General features: G+C 41.8%; 1 protein-coding gene across 1 annotated transcript; it reads right to left on the bottom strand.

The window, feature by feature from the left end:
* Positions 1 to 131: 131 nt before the first annotated feature.
* GNS (glucosamine (N-acetyl)-6-sulfatase) lies at positions 132 to 21,815 on the bottom strand. Its single transcript, XM_063323033.1, has 14 exons — positions 21,522 to 21,815; positions 20,832 to 20,891; positions 19,933 to 20,139; positions 18,318 to 18,383; positions 17,805 to 17,903; positions 15,305 to 15,472; positions 11,550 to 11,632; positions 10,056 to 10,174; positions 9,367 to 9,470; positions 8,868 to 8,969; positions 7,534 to 7,641; positions 6,711 to 6,821; positions 4,669 to 4,829; positions 132 to 3,825 (listed from the first exon to the last, which is right to left on the bottom strand). The coding sequence occupies exons 1-14, from the start codon at positions 21,660 to 21,662 to the stop codon at positions 3,750 to 3,752; spliced, it is 1,605 nt and encodes a 534-aa protein (XP_063179103.1). The 5' UTR covers positions 21,663 to 21,815; the 3' UTR covers positions 132 to 3,749.
* Between the last annotated feature and the right edge of the window lie 574 nt (positions 21,816 to 22,389).

Raw genomic sequence — 22,389 nt, 5'->3', positions numbered from 1 at the left:
CTGGTGGCCATTGTTAAGTAGCAGGGCAGTAAGCAGAGAACAGGCTTATAAATTAGCAATTCAGTCTTTAGAAGTGTGACACACTTGATCCCATGGAAAGGTTTAACTGAAGCTCAGTAACAGAAAGATAGGAAGTTTGATAGGCAGTTTATTTTTTCTTTCCCCAAAAGTGCAGCAGTGAACAGGGTCCTCTGGAAGGGCACTTTCTAAACAAACGTTCAAAACAGCAGAAGTTAAGTATGCTCACAACATGCTACAGCAAAGTATGCTCACATACAGAGTAATACAAATAAAATTCATTTTAATTGAATTACAATAAATGACAGCTGATTTGTTATGATGAAATATTGCATTTAGCTTGTAGAATCAGTCTTAAATTTAACTTGATTGAAAAGGCGTTATACCTGCTTTGGGTGTGTGTTTGCAGGTATGTGTCACTGTTACAGCTTTATTCCTCAAAACGAAGAAGGGCCTATGCTGGGTAAGCACATACTAGCTTTATTCGCTTACACTGAAGTGATGATACTGAATGTTTTTTGGTTTAGGATAATGTAATAAAGTTATTAACTGTATTTCTGCCTGTATAGTATCTACTTTACCAGATCAGATCATTAAAATTCACAGGTCTGCTTTTGATAATGATTCAAAAAAAAAAAAAAAAATCACATTTTACCTAAACCCAACTTCATAACTGTTAAGGCCCCTTCATTTAAAATTCTGCACTGGTAAGGCCCTTTCATTTAACACAAATGCCTTCAGTGATAAGATACAGATACAGCCATGGCCAAATAGCATATGAAATGGAATATCCAGGAAGACCATTTAGTTTTAGAATCACTTAGTGGTGAATTACATCTGGATAAGAGTCAAAGTTCCTTCATGGTGTTTTTTTTAATCATCAAGGATTAGAATTAACAGTATTCATTCAAGGCTGTAAAAATACGCAGAGTTAACTGCTTCATGGAAACAGACCCCAGGCAAGTGACAAACTCCTCTAAAAGCAATGGAAGGCAGACAGCTGTTGGTTCCTGTTCTTCCTTCAACTACATGCTTTTGCTGAACAGTTCTTAAGTCTTAATCATAGTGTGAGTGAAGCAGGCATTTCCCTGAACTGCTATTCTGGTTAAGTAAGGACTGACTAATTTCATTATGAATCTCAATTTAATACAACATTTACTACCTACAACAGGTTTCAGGGATAGTGTGGTTCTCTGGCAGTGAGCATGTAAGTTATTGAGCCTAGTTACAAAATGCTTTACAGGTGTGTGCAGATAGCAGAAGTGTTAATTTGGGTAGAACATCTGGTGACACATACTGAATAATCTCCATCAATTCTGTCAACTTTCATATTAGTTATTAGGCAAAAAGTAAATCATTCAAAAGAAAATTTCCTTGTTATGGCTTAAGATCACTTTAAGAAAAGACAGCATTAGAATTACACATCTGTACCCATAGCAAAGTTTTTTCTATTAAGGAGCAACATAACGCACGTTACTTGCACTGAAACTTAACTCAAGCAGAAACTTGACATAGGACCTAGATTTGATACAACTGTTGAGGGTTTAACGTGCAGCAATCAATGTATTTCACGCTAGCCTCCACACAGCTACCAAAATAAAAAAGTTTAAACAAAGAACAAGTCTAAGTTGCTAGAATTATCTGAGCAAAACACTACTTTACGTTTAGCTCAGTGTGCAAGAAAACACTTGAGAGCATGAAAACAACTTTGGTTTTGTTTTTAAAGACAAAACAGAGTCTGGAGGATATTGATGGGCAATACTAAGGCTTCCGAAACAACAACCAGGATAAAGCTACAGTTGTAGTGGAAGGGGGAAAAAAAAAAAAAGTCCTGAGTTTTTGAAAGTGTGTAAGTAGTTTGAATCCAAAACCCCTCTAAATTTATACAGATGCTCTAGCTGAAAAGTTACCTTTCAAGCAATTTTTTTCCTCCAAGTATTTGGTCACTCTAGAGGTTTGAAACCATGAGTTAGATTTGAGACAAAAGCTCTATAAAATCTAACCTATAGGCCATCACAGAAGTTTGCAACTCCAAACTACAGGAAGGACAACTTCTGTGCTTCCAGAATTAAAAGCCAAGAAAGTTTAACTTATCTTGTTTGTAGCATTGCTTGTATCCAGTTTCTGGATCTGTGCACCGGGGTATGCATCTTCATAGTTTTGAAAGAGCCGTACTTTGTTGCCTACTTGATTACTTAGAAGAAGGTTTTATGTGACAGAAGTTGAAATCATCATGCTTTCTATTTGGGTAAAAGCTCTGAAATAACTAACTGAAAACTAAACAGTTGTGCCACGGTCTGTTTGACAAGGGAACACTTATCTTGACCAATAACGCAGTTGATCTGCCCACGTGCAACATGAACTTGTCTTGCAAGAGAGAACACAATTCAGTGTTTCTAGAGGGTGTTTTGACAATGAATCTATTCAGAAGATACGTGCTAACGCAAGACTGGGTGTTTTTCAAGATTTAGAAAGATACTCAAGTTTGGGTGCAAGCAATGGCTGCATTTCAGATAAGCCTAATCAGAAGGTTGAAAAGACAACATCACCCTTCCAAAGGGAAACCAAGTGATAGCGTACTGCAGTCAGACATCTGACGTCAGTCCTTTGGTGTGAAGGCCACTTACTGCAGGTTCTGAGTAGTTATGTCTCAACCAAAAAGCAATACTCTATGAAGCACTTAAACTGCCTAAAAGAGCCCTCCTAGCCTAGCTTCTAGTGAGCAATGATTTATTTATTTTTAGCTAGTTTGCTCTCAAAATAATTTACCTTCAAGAATCTAATCAACGTAAGATGTCAGACAATTCAAGACATTTAGAGGTTAGAGACAGATCAACTCGACTGGTGCCCAGGGTTGGCATCTTTTTTGTGATTATTTTTTTTTTTTTAGTATTACTTCTGTTCATGTATTAAAACAGACTTAAGAGTTAGCTCAAAACACAGGCACGCTTATTTGAATACTTGTTAGTCTCAACACTCTCTTGTTTAACTCACTAGGAAGTCTATATTAAACCCTAAGTTTTTTCAGTAGTACATAGTAACCCATTCCAGCATTTCAAACTAGAAGGAGGTTGAAATTACATTCTTGTTTGCAAGCTACCAAAGCTGTCCTACAAAATTCATTGGTCTCATTTGAAGTGGTCTCCTTGAAAGAGAATATTTAGCATACAGATTTTAATTCTGCACAAGACACTGGCTAGTCAGATCCTACAGTTTTGACTAATGCCTTCCTACGCTATTTTGGGCTGGTTTGCTATTGTCGTTAACAGCTTTGAGCTCGATACAGGAAATCTATAATTAAACATAGCTTTTAAGGAAGTCTATGACACTGAATATGGGTGAGCATTACTGTGCAATAGCACCTGCCTACCTAACCCGACTCAAATACACATGTATTGATTTTTAGAACAAAATAAACTGTTCAGATCCATAGGCATAGGTTCACCTCTGTGCCTGTGATATGAAAAGGTACTTGAAAGACAAAGGTGGTAATCAACTATCTGAGCAAGACAGATTAGCCGTGTCTAATGATTTAGAGTTACAGTTCAGCTGTAAATATACATATTGCACAAGGCAACCAGCTAAAGACAAGGGTTTTTCTTCCAAACAGGGTTTGAATAGCCCATTAGAAGTCTTCCAGCTGCGATCAGCGAGAGTTACAGAGACAGACCTGCTGCAGTCACTGGAGAAACTGGTCAGTGGGAGCTGATTGCGAAAGGCTCTTCAGTGCCTTACAAGGACCGCGCAGAAAACCTCCGAGCCCGAACACCGTGATTGCTGAACATGAGCCGTGGGTCAAACCTGTACCTATAGAAAGGAACAGAGTCTCTGTGAGCTACAGCCAGCCCACAGTGATCAACACTTCTCAAAATAGCTTATTTCTAGAATAGCTCTGGTACAAGGCTACATGAATAGTCGCTTTCTTAACAGTATGCAGCAGGGACACTCTCTCTACATATTACAAAAAGATTAATTATAACAACACACAACTAAGGAGCTGATAGTTTCCCAAGAAATAAATACTAGCTACAACACACCACCAGCATACTGGCATGTATAACATCAAGCATTCAGGAGACTCCTTCTAACAGAAAGCTTTGCTGCCTCAAATTACAAACTTACACAGCACAACTGTAAGGACATTTTAAATAGTGCTTAAAAAAGCTTCAGCCCAAGTGATTATGAACTGAATTTTGAGGTAGGAAGCGCGACTTGCTTACAACAGCTGACTAATACATACAGCTTAGGTCCCACTTTGCTTTGCTAACAGTACCTCCAGGAACAACCAGAGCAAGAATTTGGGAAATTCCTGCCTACAGAAACCTGCAGAGCTTTTCCTTGTTTGTAGGTGAACCCGAGGTCATGTGTCTGTGGCCACTCAGCACAGCTGTAAGCTTCAGCTATTCTAAGTCAAGAGTGGTTGACAAGATTAAAGTAGTCATAGTAATACCATCAAGCTGTATTTGGTAGGCTAAACTAAAATAGAGACTAAACATTAGAAAGTAGAAGCACCAAGAAAGCATCTCTATTAAACAACAGTATGTATGCCAGTAATACATTTCATCATAAATACCCTCTATAAAAGCTTAATTTTAAAAATATATAGTTATATTTAAAAGTATTATAATAATGAATTGAATCGGTGTTTACCCGGGATCGAAGACACCTGGTGTACGGCAAGTTGCTCCTGAACATGACTGCAGCATCATTAATCGGTAGTTCATCTTTTCTAGAATTTCTTGATCAATTGTTTTAGCAATGTTATTGATCTGATGTGGATCTGCGGTCAAATTATACACCTCCACAAACACCTGTAGAAGAAAGTTCCTGCACTGTATTAAGTCCTAAATGTGAATTAACATTTAATCATATTATTTGGGAAGAACACTTTATGGCAGCATATAGTCTCAAATGTTACTTTCAACTACACTGCAGCGTCCTCACACATAAGCTATATTTAGCCATGTGGCTAAGTGGTCAAAGACAGGACAGTGTGCAGGTAAAGCTAAAGTTTTGTGATAGTACAGTATTGGGAAAGTTTTTACTTCCACCTAAAGTACTACCTGCTACACTGCAGATTTTTTTCCTAACACATAAGTAGGCCCTGTCTTACAAGTCTAAGACCACAGCAAGAGGCCGTGGCTAAGCTGGCTGTTTTTTCATTAATGGATCTCAAAACACACAGTTTCACTACCACCGCATCACCATTACATGCACATCAGGTACTTCCGGCTGTCAAATCACTACATGTACAAAATATGCTGAATACAAGTATGCTATAACCCTAATACAAGAAAGCTTTTTTTTTGTGTGCGCGTGCTTTGAGAAGGTTTGTCTGGAGGATTTTAGGGCAGATTTGTTTTTTCGTACATTAAATCTCTGAAGCATTCTGCGGGACAAATACTAGTCAAACATATCTCAAGAATTCAGCTGAGGCTTTGTCCGTGCTAGAGTAGGAGGCCCGACTGCGGCTGATGTTGATTAAAACTGGCTGGGTTGTATCTAACTTAGATAAAGATGCATCCAGACAGACGTTGGTTGCGAGCTTTCTTGTAAGAGTCACTGTAAGGTTTTAAAAGCCACATTGCTGCATCTTCCCAATACTGTTAGTCTTAATTTAGCTGACCCAGGTAAGCCGAGTGACCCAAAAATGCCACAGCCATACCTTCTTACCAGAAAAAAGTGACGTGAAGTGTATTATTGGACCAACTTTGGAGTCTACTTTTACAAAGCAAGCTGCAACACTCATTTAACTTCATCATAAATTGTCAGAAAGTGGAAAAATGAAGGGCAGGGTCTGCTAATCAGCATCTTTGTCTCCTATATGGTCTTGCTATCTTACTGCAAAAACCATCTTGTGGGATTTATTCCACTGGTTTCAGTTGTTCATTGCAGACTACCAGAAAACATTGTGTGGTGGCATGATAACTGGAGATACCTGCTGCTTATACATTTATTGCACATCTGCTGACAGTGCTGTTTATGAGATTTGTGACCCGGTTGCCTCAGATCCAACATGCTCTCTGGGGCAACTGTGTGCAAACAGGCACATGTGAAGATCTGCCGTGTATATACGCCAAGTTTTGTGCACACGGAGGGTGCTCCGCTAGTGAGATTTGAACAGTTTCTGGAGGGGGGACATCATGTCCCTTATACCCAAACAACTGATGATGCAGTTAGAGACCTTTCTCACAGTTGTAACTTAAATACTTGCTTTGCCGGCAAACAAGTGGGCAACAGAAGAGAATTGATCAGCTTGGGATTTCAGTTTTTCCCAAGGAAGTGAGCTGCGGCTGAACATAAGAACAGCAGAGGTACAATGTAACAGAAAACATTTGTGGTACAGAATACTCGGCCACATGGCGTTAGGGTAGGACAGAGAACTGAACCCAGCCCCAGCAAGCTGTTAGGTGATACCAGAAGACAATAGTAATAGTTTAGGCTATTGTCCCTTCCTCACTCCCCTCTCACCCTCCTCCCCCCCCCTTTTTTTTTTTTCCTTCCCAGAACCCTACAAGGGTTTTGGTCAAACATTCTCACCAGTAGATAAATACTTCAGTGTTTATCCTGCAAGCAATGCTAATCTGCTTTTAGGAGTACTTTATGGAAACCTTGGGAGTAGATAAGAGTGCAGACAGTCGCTTGCACACAGTTGTGAACAGTTGACATTTGCTAGTCAGACAGAGACTTACCTCCCGGTCATCAAATTCACAGTACTGCAGATCCCAGGAAGTCGACAACGTCCTTACACAAGCATACGTGTTGTTATAGGAATCTTCACAGACACAGTCTGGGAAGCAGTGCTGTGAAGCCAGCAGTGAACAAAAACTTCAGAGCAGGAAAAAAAGATGAACTAGCAATCCTTTCCCTAGGGTCTATACCAGCTCAAGCCAACTGCAGTTAACTGATGAAAACCAGGATCTTAGTCCAACACATGCAAGTCTCCACTGGAGATTTTAAGCAAAAACTCAGCTCTTCTGAAGTCGAGAAAGCATTGTTATTAAACTCACCATGACTCAGTGGATTTTGTCTGGGAAGCAAATATACACACATTGAAGAGAACAGCACAACACACCCTACTAAAGACATCTACTTGGATGCTTTACTTAAAGCAAACCTTCTTTGATTCAGGAAGTAGCTAGAGACTTAAATAATAGTCACAGATAAGGACCGTGTGACGAGGTCACTGGAATTTTAGGAAGAACATGATGTTGCTGCTGCCCACTTTGCCAAGCCCACACCATCCTGCCTATTTCTCCAGCCCTGAGGCCCTATAGATCACAATCACAGATTCCCATTGAAAGGGTGACTGTGTTCTGTATGGTCATATGGACACATCAGTTCCACACGGATGTATGGCCCCCTCCAATTCTTAAATGCTGCACAGGACCGACAGAGCCAGCTCCCACTTACCAAGACACTGGGAGCTTACTTATAGAACCAGGTTAGTCCACACGGCAAAGAAGTTCAATTCAGCAGTTATTTTCTAATATTAACAGATCTTATTTTGCTTACCGTGACTCCAGGTCCTAGACCAGGACAGGTAGGATCACTGCCGTTGTATCCTTCTCCTTGGTACTCCACCAAGAAGTCTGATCTCCATGTCACATTTTTGTCTCCTCTCTAGGAGAAGAGGTTAACATGACTTAGCATCCACTGCATTGTAAAACAGAAGAAATTCTCCGTGCCTGGTATAACACTAATGCTACTCACTGCTTACCAAGCAGTTTGAGTTGTGGTCTCTAGATTGAGTCAGTCTTAAAACAATATTTAGCCTTAGGTTAGAATGTCTGCTGGAAATGGAAGACAAGGACCCAACTCCAAAAGACATTAGCATACCTTCTTGTGAGGGTTTAAAGTGCTATCTTCAATTTATAAAGCATCGTGCAGTAATAGCAAACAGGAGCCACACGGCCAGATACTACTGTATGACAGACAAGATGCCTGTAACGAGGCTGTTTCTCTCTGGTTTATCAGGCTACCGCAACAGATGGAAAAAGGTACCCTTTGCGTATAAAAAGATAAACAGCTTTAAGAAGCAACTAAGTTTTAAGCTGCTCTATTTGTAGCTGCATTTTAAAAGACAGAGGGAGAGGGAAGTTTAAAGTTAATAAATGGCATGATCACAGGCATATGCAGCAAAACAATGAGTTTCACAGTTTTGATTCCATCAGAGTTTGAACTAGACACCTTTTACCTGCTTCTGTCTAAAGAACAGCTTAAGGTTTGGATACAAGGTTTTAAAACAGTGCTTTGCTTTTAAATCTGGATGATCTCCTACGCTTCCAAGTAAGCTGCCTTCAATTTATAGACTAAACTTAATTAAAACTAAAAGGATCAACTGCAAGCAGCTTTATTTAAATAGGCTTCTGCTCACTTATAGGAAAGGTCAGGTTTACTTTATAAAACACCACACGCATTTTTCCAGAATTTATGGTGAAACACTAGTTTTACTGAAAATTGAGGCAAGCCAAAGATTTAAATAAGAGTAGTCTGCTTTTCTCCGATGTCTATGCTGAGCAATCCTAAGGAAAAGGAGAGGGAGCATGCAAGGCGGAAACAACAGACAGCCTTCAAAACAGGAATTATTACAAATGGCAGCATTAGCCAAAGGATGACACAGCTTTCTATTACAAAATGACCACAAAGTCGTAGGGCTTACGAAAATACATCTGCATTTAAACAAGGTATCTACTTTTTTCTCCAAGCTATGAGCATCCCATGTGAAAATGACATCAAGGGAAGAATCTGGGTTATGAATCAACCTAGTCTATCGAAGGAAGTACTATTCACTGTGAAGAATAACCCCTGCAAAAATTACTGATTTTTATCCCTGTCCGTCTACTTACCAACAGCGGCAATAGTGACATCCCATCCATCTGGGTCTTATTCAAGTCATACCCCGCAATATCCAGAATAGTGGGACCCAAATCAATATTTGCAACGAGCATCTGCAGGGTGAGGAAAACTTACTTCAGAAGACCAGAACCTAACAGATGTAATAACAAGACTTCTGTATTTTAAGTACTTGTAATTTTACGTACACCTAAACACTACTTAATTTCACCTTTATAGGCTGACCCTGTAATATTCAAAAGCAACATCAGGGTCTTTGGAAAGTGAGCTTCACACTTTGTTTATTTTTGTAGCCTGCAACTACTTAAATTTACTGATCCAAGCAAAAGCACACAGCTTTTCTGAATGAGGTCTTTGCACTTCCTACTACTCCATATATTTAATTTCATTGATACATATATACGTAGGAGGATAAATTATTACCTAACGTCGATAATACCTGTGAAACAATACTAAAAGTAAATCCGTACTCTGATTTCACTTCTTTCTTACCTTGTTTGTCTGGTTTGGTTTTATCCCTGGTCCTCGAACTAGCAACGGGACTTTGATATCAAATTCATACAGCTGCCGTTTGTCTATTGGCAAAGAAAACTGGCCTGTACGATAGAAAATCGAAGAAGTCAAATGGCTTCTTGATTTACATTTTAAGAGTCTTGTGTTACATAATTTCCAGCAACCAGTTTTAAGAAGCCAGAAGAGGTTCTTAACCTGAACTATGTTAACAAAGTGGAGGACAGGAACAAACAACATCAAGTATAACAAACAAACAACAAACAAGTATAAGCCATATCTTACAAAGTTTAACAGTTTAGCTACTGCATTTTTAGTTGTACAACATGATATAGACAGGTCTTCAACAGATTTTTACTAGTTAACTCTTTCATGGCAGCTTTTCCTACAGAAGAGACCCTTCCTCCATTTCTGTCCTAATTTTATGTATACCAGGATACAGTGGTAGAGATTAATGCCAAAACCCACAACCAAACAAAAATCAAACAAACAATAAAATCCGAAAACACCCCATACTGCAACTCCAGATTATTTTGCAGATCAAATCAGTACTTCTCATGTCTACAGTTTTCTGTATCTGCTGTTCCCATTTTCTGGAGTGGTCATGAGGGTGAAGTGTAATGCAATTCCTGGATCTTCTACAAATGTGGAGTAAGCAGTGAAAATTTTACCAGTGTGGTAGCCATTGTCTGATGTGTAAAAGATGTACGTGTTGTCTAATTCTCCGTTCAGTTCCAGTTTCTTGACTAGTTTCTCTACCAGGTCATCTACGGAGAGCAGAGTTTGCCACCTATACAGAAACAAAGTAATTCATATAAGAGTATGAAAAATTTAGAATAATTCTGACTGCAGGTACGGCATTCCTATTCTGCTTCAAGTCAACAGTGTATGCACTGTAAGTGGATTATTTGGCTTGCAAATTCTGAAAACAATAGATTGCTACATGGTACTTTTTGAAGCTGCAATTTAAGATAGAAAGAGACTGTTTGTCTTCAGTTCTTGTTGATTTGGTTCTGTAGTGTCTGAGAAAGACGTCAAAATGCTGATTACTTCTTATCTGGAGACAGTCAAGACCAGCTTTGAAACAACACGGTGGGAAAGAGTCGGAATTATCTCCTGCAAGGTCACTTGTTATTAGTTCTTTATATGTAGTTTTTAATATTAAAATACAAGACTGCCAGGAATTTAATTGTCTATATGGGATCCTTTCCGCTTGAAAACTGCATCAGCTATTTTTCATTACTCATGTAATATCAGGGTCCATTATTCCAGGGTCTCTAACACCTTGAACAGCTACAAGTTATTTTTTCCTTTGTCACAGGGTTTGCTGTTGAGACAAGTGACTGCTTCTGATAAGTCAATAACAAGCCTCCACAGACTAGTATTATGCTGAATTAACTAGAGGTATTCAATTCTTGGATCCTGTTGTCCCCAAGCTTAATTTAAGATATTGTTGCATAATTTTACCTACATGTTTTTTTTTTTTATAAAGCAAGAGCCTGAAAAAAATTGGTCTTCCATCTCTGAAGTGACAAGCGAAAGCCTGATAACCGCTCAAAATGGAGTTTAACACTTAAAGTTAAGCTTCTGTTTGTTTCAGAGCTTTTAAAGAAAATGCACCTAGAATGCAAAGAAATACCTTTCCTTTCTATTAAAAAGAGGGAACAAGTTGCATCTTCACATTATTCCCCACATCCCCTTTTATAAAAGGGAATCAAGCAACTGCCTTGGCCAGTCAGGTGTTCCCATATAAAAAGACCACAGACTGAGAGCCAAGGTTAATAAATCAGATTAGCTGGCAGATGCCACATACATCATGTAAGTACCTGGAATTCAAGTGAAGTAGAAGGTAAGGCCATTTTTTATGAAAATCTGTTGTGCACCGAAAGAGAAGCAGTAGAGATACCGAGCACGATTGGTCTTTTTTTATGATAAATGGTGGCAGCATTTGGGAGCAAAATATTTCTGAAGTGAATGACAAGCTTCTTTGCAAAAAGGTAAACAGAGAGTCAGGTCTGCTCAGACAGATGCCAGAGAACTATTACAGGTAATTTGACATCTACTGTCAGGTTTATCACAGCTCTTTTAAAAAAATAACTTTTCTTTTTTTAAGAAACAATAGAAGTTCTGAGTAGAAATCTTAAGCAACAAAAAAAAATTCTTACCGCTTTCTATAAGCATCATCAAGAAACTGTATTGAAGAGTTAGTCATTGGAGTCTTTGCTTGTCGAATTAACCAGTGCTTGTTCTAAAGAAAAAAAGACAAAAAGATTAGTGTAGGAGAGAAGTACCAGCTTTTATACCCTTCTTAGACCAACTACAACGGAATTGTTGTTTAGGGTAAAACATCCACATGATTCCTGTGAAAGAGCCAGGCAACGCTGTCAGACTGACCTGACTTTGATTTTCCCTCTTGGGTCATGTAAAATCTAAGTTGCAAGAGTAGAATATGTTACAGCTCCATTATGCTCAGCCCTTGGTAAGAAGAAAATAGCTGTGGATTTTTTCAAAGCAGTTGAGGGAAGAAATTTCTGAAAGGAGCTAGGGAAGGCTCTCCCAGAGATAACAGTCTGACGGCCTGCGACAGGTCTGATGAAAATGATCTAAGGATTGAGCAGCATTGTAAGATTGGACTTGGTGGCCAAAGTGAGGTCTTTTTGGGACTAAGATTGGTGAGCATCCTAACATAGAGGGGTAGGGAGAAACTCCTGCATCAAAAACAATTAGGACTAGCTAATTTATAGACAGGTGAGGACAGAGATCTGTGACAGTGCCACTATCAGATTCTTGGTAGGCTATGAACTCAGGGCTGGAGACTACTGAGGAGAACAAAAAAATTACCATTTTATTTGGATTTTTTGACTCCAGCACAAGAGCATTTCTGTAACTGAAGCATTATTGACTCTTCTACCCACATCCCCAACTCTCAGAAACAGCCCCTCCCTTTCTCCCTCCACCCATCCCCCCGAAGTAACCGAGATGACTGAACTCCTATGAAAAGTGATAATCCCACATCCTGGAGCACCAGTCTGAACTGGGTCAGCTGCTGTACACGTACATGGGAAAGTCAGTTGTGAACAACCTGAAGGTTAGCATTAGTGGGGAGCAGAATAAAGGAGAAAGTCATGTCAGTGCAGCTTTACACTTTTTCATTTAGTAGGTCAGAGATGACCCTCTCATCACCCTCAGCTTGAGCCTGTATTTATTTAGTTGGTCACTCCTCTCAGTACAGCCTCTCCTTATGCAATTTCCCTCCTGTCACAAGCGAATGACTCTGAACGGGCTCAGGCTTTAGGAACTCACAATGAAGTGACTCATATCTCCTGCAATTCTTCAGTTCTGTTTTCTGTTCTTGCCGACTGAAGGAAAGATTTTCGGCATGGAGACTTAATACCACGTCCAGTTTATTTTAATTCAGTTGTATTCAGATGTCTCTTTTATAGTAATTGTAAAACAATTCTCTGGAGAGACGCTAAGTCTGTCTCAGCAAGAAAACACAGCATGATTAAGACTGAACATCTAGGTTGTGTGTTGGTTGAGAGAGGAAAAAGTAAGGAAAGACATCACAAACCCCATCCCCAGCTCAGCAGAAGCTCTTCAGAGAACAAAGGAGCTGGCAATGTCACCTGCGCACCAGCCACCTTTCACAAGAGGTGGGCTTAGGAGAGGCCCTCCATAAGGCACAACTATGCTGGGTAACTCATGCGGATTAGTCACCTAGTGCAGTCTTCCTCTTTTCTGGAGTATTTTGTTCTTCCTACCTTTCTCTGAAGTTTCAAAAACTTCACACAGCACCTAAACACCTTTGCGTATTTCAGTAACCTTGACACTGACTCAGAGTCCTCAAATCTGCTTCCCTGTCAGTCCCTGTCAAGTCTCTTTCACCAGTTACATACAAAACTGTCCAGCAATCCTGCTGCCTCCCTGTGTCCCATTCTCAAAGAAATTTTAGGATATCTTGAGACAGCATACCATATCTTGCAAGCAGAATCTGAACACAGTTGTGCTCCGAATGTGCAGGAAAAACAATTCATGCAAGACAAATACCCAACACATATCTTAATCAGCTTATCTCTCAGAACAGCTTAGATAAAACACTTGTCCGGGCTATCAGTAGTCCTGCTTGGGAAACCAGAGAGTTACCCATGAGATATAGTTCATAGCTGAGGATCCTAAGCAGAAATTAAAGCACACATCACTGGTCAGAGTCTGACAACAGCTTAACTCTTGTTTTTCATGCAGACACTCTGCCTAGATGGCTCCTTTTAGTACCCCTTGCCCACACGCTGGCTAAGGAAGCTAGCCAACGTTAATTTAGGAATCAAGACTGTACAATGCAAGACTGTCTAGCAAGCATTACAACATCAATGACTTGAGGGTCTGAGCCTACGTACATGGTTACTGCTATTGCAGGAATTGTGCTTGCCCTAGAAAACAGTGAAGCTCAAAGAAGAGTTAGGCTTCAAGATCGCAACACTGCCTATTACAGAAATGCACACTGTTAATGATCGTAGCTATTTTGTGTCTAGGAAGAAGGGTAATGCCAGTCTGTTCCCATTGTGAAACCTAATAAAACTGCTGTATCCACAGATATTAACTACTAAACATTAAGTCAGTCTGGTATTTTGCTTTGTATTATATAGGCATACGCAGAGCTTTTGCCCCACATAAGGGAACTCCCACAACTTTTTTTGTCTAGCTGCTGACTTTGCTTGTCAAGTTATTTCTGGCTTACTATTTTAAAAGCATTCAGTTATTACAGCAATGAAGTCTAAGACAAAGTTAGGGATCCTTTTTTGGAGGAAAAGAATGTCTGATTCCCATGCCCTAGTTCAAAACTTCATAAGTTGGGCTATAGGATTTGTTACTGCTTACAGTCTTTTTCTCCCCTATCATTCATGTTTTTATATCATGCTGAGAAGCACATGGTCATTTTGCAAACTACAATCCTCAGCTAAAAAACAAGTTTCACCCCGTAGTACGAGAGTCACAGTGACCTTAGAAGAGGTATCACCGTGCTGCTCCAGACAGGCATTTAGGCAACGGTATCGTTTAACATTAGGAACAAATCTTGAAGTGAATCAGTTGAACACTGAACAGTAGCAAGTTCTACGTTTTAAACTAATTGAATGAAACCCACAAAATCTTTGGAAGTTAAATATCTCACCAGATTAACGGCTTGCGACTTTCACTTTCACTTACTGGCCGAGTAAGTAGCAGCGGATTAGCCTGAGCTAGACCATATTTGGCCAAGTTTACTGGCAGTGGAAGGTACTGCCCTGCCACAAGGATGTCTGCGAGTTGGTAACATTAGGCTCAGCCACTCTGGTTACAGGTTACTTCAACAAATGAGAGGCATGTTCTCAAAGTCCTTAGTGACCCTGGGCCCTGTGGTTCATGATTTCACAAAGTCCTCTGGTTAGCTCGATATGCTTGTTGAGTAGGGGCAGCTTTGCCATAAGCTCAAGTAATCGACCACCCGTCAACATGAGCAGATGTGAGCAGGAAGACAGGGCTCTCATCACTCTTCACCTGAGCCTTTGTGCAGCACACTACCTTTGTGTTCTCCTGAACATACTGAGAGCAATGAAAGAACATTTTAAGAGCTTCAGAACAGTCTGGAAATTGGAGGAGGAATTAACTTTTTTCCATTTATCAATCATAATTCCATTGCACTGCCTTATTTTTGCCACCACACTATTTTTTTTATTTATTTACAAGATACTAGTATGTAAATATCCCAAAGTCACAACAAACATCTCTTATGCTGAAAGGCTGACTAATGTAACTAAATAACCAGTAGTCGTCGTATTAGCCTATTCTTTTCACTGTTTAAACTTAACATGCAAGTCAGGGTCATTGCCTACTGCTCTCACAAACTAGTAGAATAACCTACGCAGATTCTTGCTCGTTAGCTTACCTTTCCATGAATATTAAAATTGCCGTTTCTTGGTGCACTGACATTCTGAAAGCTCTTCGTGTACTGTGGAGCAGCTGTCCAAGGGGAGTGCGGTGCTGGGGTTGAGATCATCATAAAGAAAGGCTCGAAATTAGATTTATATTCCAAGAAGTCCAATGACATGTTGGCCTGTGAACAGTTTTGTTGGAGAAGAAAAGTCATACCTCCAAAGGAAAACAGCAAGTATTTGAAAAATCCAAACTAGACTTTCGTAACTTATTTAGAGCTTAGTTAGTACCAGGAACATTTAAACTCTTTCAGAAACTTATTGCTTGCTCATCTACAAATGTCCAGAAGAGCAGCTCAGTGATAAAAAAAATAATCTCAAGTGCTAGTGTTAAACAAATAATTTGTCCCCCATCTCTGAACGGCTTTTGACTTCAGACCTTTGCATTATTTAGACCTAGAAAGCTCATCAAAAGTTTATGCTTATTCCAAGTATCAATAAAATCCACCTAACACAGTCTGAGTCTTTCTGAGGCTCTCAGATGCCATCTCCTGCCTGACAGATCACAGCTTAGCAGTTTCAAATGTCTTCAGAAATAGCTATAGTCCTGAAAGCTTTTCAGCCCCACTGTTTGCAGTGTAGGGTCACTCTGTAGCAAGCTCTTACTTTCTAAGTAGAGCCACATTTCTGCTGGTGAAGCCAGAACCTCTAGTGAAGGAGAGTGCCAGACTCCACTCGACTTTCATCTTCGTTTCAAGTAGCAAGTTAGAAGAGATTGCAAGTTCCGTTTTGGCCTTCCTTTGGTTAGCCTTTGAAATGAAAGCTTCAAAGCTACTATTCACAGGTGAGTTCTTCACTATTCAAATCTTGCAACATTTTCCTTTCCTGTCTGATTAGTATACACCATTTTGGATATCCTTTTCTTTCCCTAGAAGAAACAATGTAGTAGGAATTCCCTCTTCTTCCTTCCTCCTAACTTGTACATCTAAGCAAGTAGGGCTGGACTTCAGTTACATGACAGAGTTAAGGGAGAATAAGAACAGCGTGAAGTTCGAAAACCTGGTTCAGAAACCAGTACAATGTAGGTAAACTCATAGAGGTAGTCAACTTAGATTTTGTTAGGAGCGTAAACTGCAACATGTCAGGGCTGCAGTAGACAGATTCTGGTGTTCAGCCCAGACGTTCTTAGTCAGGACAAGCTTGTGCATCACATCAAGGAACACAGGGACTTTGCACAAGCAATTTACTCCTGTGCACGGCCCATCGAGTGAATTAAACTCAAACGCTAGCTCTGAAATGATGAATACATATTTGGTAACTACAGGCAGAAGGCAGAATGCAACACACTGAAAATCCTAATACACTGCTGTATCAATAAGTAACACGCCACAAGTAAGATTTATGCACCGATGACCTGTTGGTCAAAATGCTTACGAGCTGCTGAAGGATCAAGAGAGGCTAGTACAACGCCAATAACAGGACAGTCTCGCTTCTGGCTTATCAATTCCAATCTAGCTTTAGACAGTGTAAATCTAAATTTAATCAGACAGCTGTTCAGTACCCTAAGAAACATCAATCAGTTCTGTTCCTAGTAAGCAGCTGTCCATGTTCAAGAACCCACTGGAATCAAACTCATTAGGGTCTCGGCGGAAAACTAGAAATTGACTGCACGAGGGGACTTCTCAGAGAAGAATTTTCCCCGAATGCTGCACGTGAGCTCCCAGCACCACCTACTCATATGCTGTAATAGCATGTCAAATTAAAACTCCAGCTTGGTGGGCAGGGGGAACACATCCTCCCCCCAAAAAAACCCTCCAAGCTGGTATCACTTGCTAAACAGGGCCCCAGGAGAGGTAAGGTAACTCTTCCAACTTTCCTTTAAGTATTTTTTATCTTTGTTACCTCTCTTAACCTTAAGAGGATAAAGAGGCTAAAGACTCCCCTTGTCAGCTACACATTTTGTCACAGTCCATACATTGCTGTCACACAGTACAAAGGATTGATTTGCCTTTGATATTTCCAAGTTATCAGTTTAACTAGTTAGAGATTACAAGATCCTGACACATCATAATATCTAACAAACAAAACACAGTGTAAAGTTATTTTTATATGCTTAACTTCCCACTGAAATCTTGGCTCAGTTAATCTGTTACCCAAGTTGTGTATTGTAATGAAATACATCCTTCTATGAAGTAATTTAAGACATTGCCTACATACATCATGTTCCTCACGCACCACAGCAGTCAGTATTAACCTCTCAGTGAGGCTACCGGCTAGCAACTGGGCAGCTGGAATCCCTTTCTTCTCCACAGCTCATACACACAAACTTGTCATTTCTAAATATACCCAGAATCTTGCTCTGCTGATTAATGCCCACCCACCATCACGACAGCACAATCACGTATTTATGATGCCTAACAAATTATCAGCCCCAGCCCTCCCCAAGCCCCCAAGCATGAGGCATTATCTCGTCATAAGCAGCCCCTGTAACACAGGTGTTGCAAAATTTCTTACCAGTACATCTGTCAGATAATCTACACTGTAGTTCTCACCATGCCTTCGTGCTTTGCCATTGACTGAAAGAGTATAGTTGTAGTACTTTGAATTTTTCTCCTGTGAAAAAGAAAAGCCGTGTGCATATTTATGCAAAGTAACATGTACATTGATTACTTGAAAGAATCAAAACGAGCTGCCAACAAGCAGCAGTCAAATAGGTTATAAGCATCTGTCACAAGGACACCGCAGGAATTTTGAGAACTGGTCTTCAACAACAAAACTTATCTTAGTGCCATCTCACATTGCTTTGGCTTTAACAAATAGGGTTTTTTTTCCCCAGGCACCTTAGTAGGAGTAGCCTTTGTGAAAGCCAAGGACCCGATATGTAATAAAGGAAAAAAGGGAAGAAAATTTGCTTTAAGTTGTTAGATGCTCTTTGCCCACTCTTTCACGACCAGCAAAGTTAGGACATGAGTTGTATTACGAAGCAACTGAAATTAAGTATTTGAAAAAAAACCAACAGTCACGTACCAAAGCATACCAGAAACTCCATCCAGGAGGAACATGACCTACTCCCCCTGCATCCTCTGCTCCGTACTGAAAAAAGAGAGACCATGACTCACAGTTTCAATTATGATGAATAAAAGCTAGAAATTATGGTTCATATTCATATGCCTTATTCAACACTAGTCAAGAAACTGCATTGAGCCAAATTCGATTTCGGAATGGAAAAACCCAAACATATATGCATATAAAACCATATATACAGCCTGTTAAGAGACCAGGGTTAAATAACTAGAAAGACAGTAACCGAAAGCTTGGCATTCATCAATAAAATTTCAATTTTACTCTCTGCACGTGAAAATATGCAGAGATCCTGGAGAACATATGGTACATCATCAGGGGATGAGAGGTGATCAAAACACGCATGCGACAAGATGCTCTTAGGTTTTGTGATAGCAGTTCACAAGATATTAAAGAAAATTTTACATACACCAACAGCTTCCATCATCCTCCCCATCAAGGGGGTGAGAACTTCCAAGCAACGCCAGCCTCTTGTCACCTCAGTGCCAAATAGTCTGCAACAACTAGCCTTTAAGCCAGCACAAAAAGGGAAGTAGCTGCTGAATCAGTGCCAAACTCAAAACAGAGGGTGCCTCAGAGCAACACAACGGCTTTTCTCAGGGCCGCCCGCTCCCATCTTCATGGCTGGCCTAACTGCAGGGACAGCAGACTGTGCTGAGTCAAGGGATGCTCGGAGGAAGCCAGGTAAGTTTCCCCTCCCCTAGCTGCCTCAGTAACATCAGCAGAAACAAGTTTGTGCCTGGCTATGAAAATTCACGTTCCATTATTCTACCACCAACATTTTCCACCAAGAGATGCAAGGAAAATAATGCTGTTAAGAACCCGGAAAGTCATCTAGCTCCAAATACAATTCCATCACACAAGAGGAACACCCGATCTTAGAGCTTTCAGCACTGAATTTTACAGCTTACCACAGACTACTACAAATCACAGCTTAGTTAAAAACAGAAAAAAAAACCCAAAAGCACACACACACAATGATTCAATAATAAAGTGCTGGGTAACCTCTGTAAAGATCTCCAATACTACCTGTTCCCCCAATAAATTTGCCTCAGTGGACATTTAATGCTTAAAATACCATATTAACTGCTAAAAAGAAATCCTCTGATTCAAGGGGATACATCAGTTAGGAATATTGAGACAAACCGATTTTTTTCTTTAATGTTATTTGTGCCTGGTCTGCCACTGGCTTGATGGCATTCTTTAATAACACATGCCAATCATCTATCCATTTCCCCCAGTCATTAAAATCATCATGTCTAAAAATTAACACATCTGAACATACTAAAAAAAAAAGCTTTGGATTCCATCATCCTTTCAAAACTAACTTTTAAAAACATCTAGGCACCTACAGAACCTGATTTTAACCAAGTTAAAGACTTGAAATTTGCATCATATTTATCCCATCTTAGGAAAGAGAACTGTTCATCCAAATAACATGATTTTAAGCATTTTGGGGATGCACTATCAGCTACAAATATAAAAACCACTGAATGTGCTAGTAAGGTGTACAAATGCAAATGAACTGCATCTCAGTAAAAAAAAAAAAAGCACAAAATACCTCATTCAAATACTTTCCGGCAAAGAAGGTTTGATAACCACACATAGATTTGAGCAGCGCTGGGAAGGTGTACGGCTCTTGAATCTTCTGCCATAACTTGCTGCTACAGTTTCCTTCCAGGGTGTTATTGACAACATGATGATTATGTGGGTATTTTCCTGTTAAAATGCTAGCTCGACTGGGACAGCAAAGTGCACTGGGAACGTACTGCAAAGACAGAATGAAGAGATACAAGACTGACAACGTAAAACGATTCTTCCTCAAAATGTATAGTTTTGAAATATCAGCTAATAGGTTGATTAAGAAGTTCACCAACACTAAAGCATGCTTTTTTTCTGAACACACAGAGCTACATCCCAAGTATTTTCACTAGTGAAAAGCGGCACATGAAACTGGTTTTAGGTTTCTGCAGCTTATGCCCTTCAACCTCCCCACCCCCCTCAGATTAGATGCAGTTCTTACACAATAGCAAGTATCCATAAAAGCACTGTTTGCCAGTTGATTAACTCTATTATTTAAGCCATAGCAATATATTAGAATACAAGAAGAATAAAGTGGTTTTTCAGCACACATGAAGCTGAAAGTTTTAAGTGTCTTCTTCTAATGCTTCTCAGTTTGTAATAAAAATATTCTGATTATTCAGTTTTACTTTACAGCTTAAGGAAGTCAGCACAAGTACTTCTAGGAAGTGAAACTCTCCCTCTCAGATTCCGAACATGACCTAGAGCTATATTCATTTGGAGACCTAAAAGTAGTTAGGGGTTGAATTTAGAAAACCCACACACATATGTACAGACTTCATAAAACTATTAGCTGTTCTGAGATTTCAGATTGCTTAAGACACAAACTACACAATTGCACATGCCTCAGAAGTTCCAAGAGTTAAGGTAAACACTTACGGCATTTAGGAAGGTTATTCCCATCTGTGCAATGAGAGCGTTAGTCTTCTTCAGGGGGGTCTGGAACAAAGATACCAAACCAAAATCAGCTAAAAACGTAAGGATGCTGGGTAAAGTGGCAGAGTTGAAGCAATCGTGTGACTACCTGAAAGAAGGCCCACCACCACAGCTTTTAGGCGCTGCCCAGACGAGCCCCCTCGGAGCACCTCTTCTCTGGGACGACCGCAGCAGTTACACAAGTCAGCCCAGGAGAAAAACGGAGAGTTTTTGGCGACCACTTGCAGAGGCTGCACTCAAGGAGCTCCAGCCTCGACCCGCTTGAGCCCCGGTGGCTTCCCGGGGCCGCCTCGCTCACCCGGGGAAGCCCATCACGACGCTCCCTTCGGCGGCCCCAGAGCACCACGCTCCCCTCGGGGGCAGCTCGGCCTGAAGCCGCGGGGAAGAGACCCCGTCCCCGGCTGCGGGTTGGGCCCTGGCCGCGCCGCTTGTCACCCCAGGCCTCCTCCTCGGCCGGGCAACCCTCGCCTCACGCCGGGCCCTCTCCACCCTCTCCCGGTGCCGGGCTGTGCACGCCCGGCGGGTGGCCAGCAGCCCCTGGGCGAGGACGCGGCCTCCCTCAACGCTCCCACCGACCCGCCCCCCCCGCCCCGGGCCCAACCCGAGGGGAAGCCGGGGCAGCGGCGGAGTTACCATGCCGCCCAGGCAGACGTCCTGGTCGTCGGTGAGGATGAGCACCACGTTGGGCCTCCGCGCCTGCCGGGTTGCCCCCGCCGGGCTCAGCACCAGCAGGGCGGCCAGCGCCAGCCCCCGGGCCACGGCGGCGGGGGACATGGCGGAGCGGCGGGGATAGGCGGGAGGGACGGAGGGAGCCGGTGCCGCTCGACCCCCGCGGGGCGACGAGTGGCGGCGGAGAGCGGAGCCCCGAGCGGCAACGCGCGCGCCCGCCCCGCCCCCGGCATATGACCCGGGAGAGCGGCGGGGGGGGGGCGGGGTCACGTGGCCCGGGCGGCCGCCACGGAGGGGAGAGGCCACGCCCCCTCCGGCCTGGCCCCGCCCATTGCCCTGGGTGTCGTGGGGGAGGGGGCGGGGCCTCCGTCGGGCCCCGCCCCCAGCCGATCCCCTCATGACGGCCGCCGGTGCCTGTACGAGCTGCCCGCCGGTACCGGCCGCCGTTGAGGGAGGGCGGCACAGCGGCTCGTTCCGAGGGGCTTCTTTGTAGTTGTGAAATACCGCGGGTTTTGCTACAAAACTCCTGGCGGTGATTATCCGCGGCTGCTGAGCCGGCCCTGGCCTGCTTGCCGTGCCATCGCCCTCCTGTGTGCCAGCCGACCTGCTCGCGCCTTGAAGGAAAATGTTTTATTGATATTGAGGAAAATCAGAAGGCAGGGACAGGCAGGGAGCACGGTGGGGGCGCGGGGAGCACTGGGTACTCCTGGCACCCACGGCCTGCCAGCTGGAGACGGCTCAGTGGCCATGGCCAGTGGGGCTCAGTGGCTATGGCTGGTCCAGCTCAGTGGCCATAGCTGGTGGGGCTCAGTGGCTATGGTGGGGGCTCAGT

This window comes from Chroicocephalus ridibundus, chromosome 1, assembly GCF_963924245.1.
Source record: "Chroicocephalus ridibundus chromosome 1, bChrRid1.1, whole genome shotgun sequence".
Lineage (NCBI taxonomy): Eukaryota > Metazoa > Chordata > Aves > Charadriiformes > Laridae > Chroicocephalus > Chroicocephalus ridibundus.
This window is presented reverse-complemented; position numbering and strand designations above follow the sequence as displayed.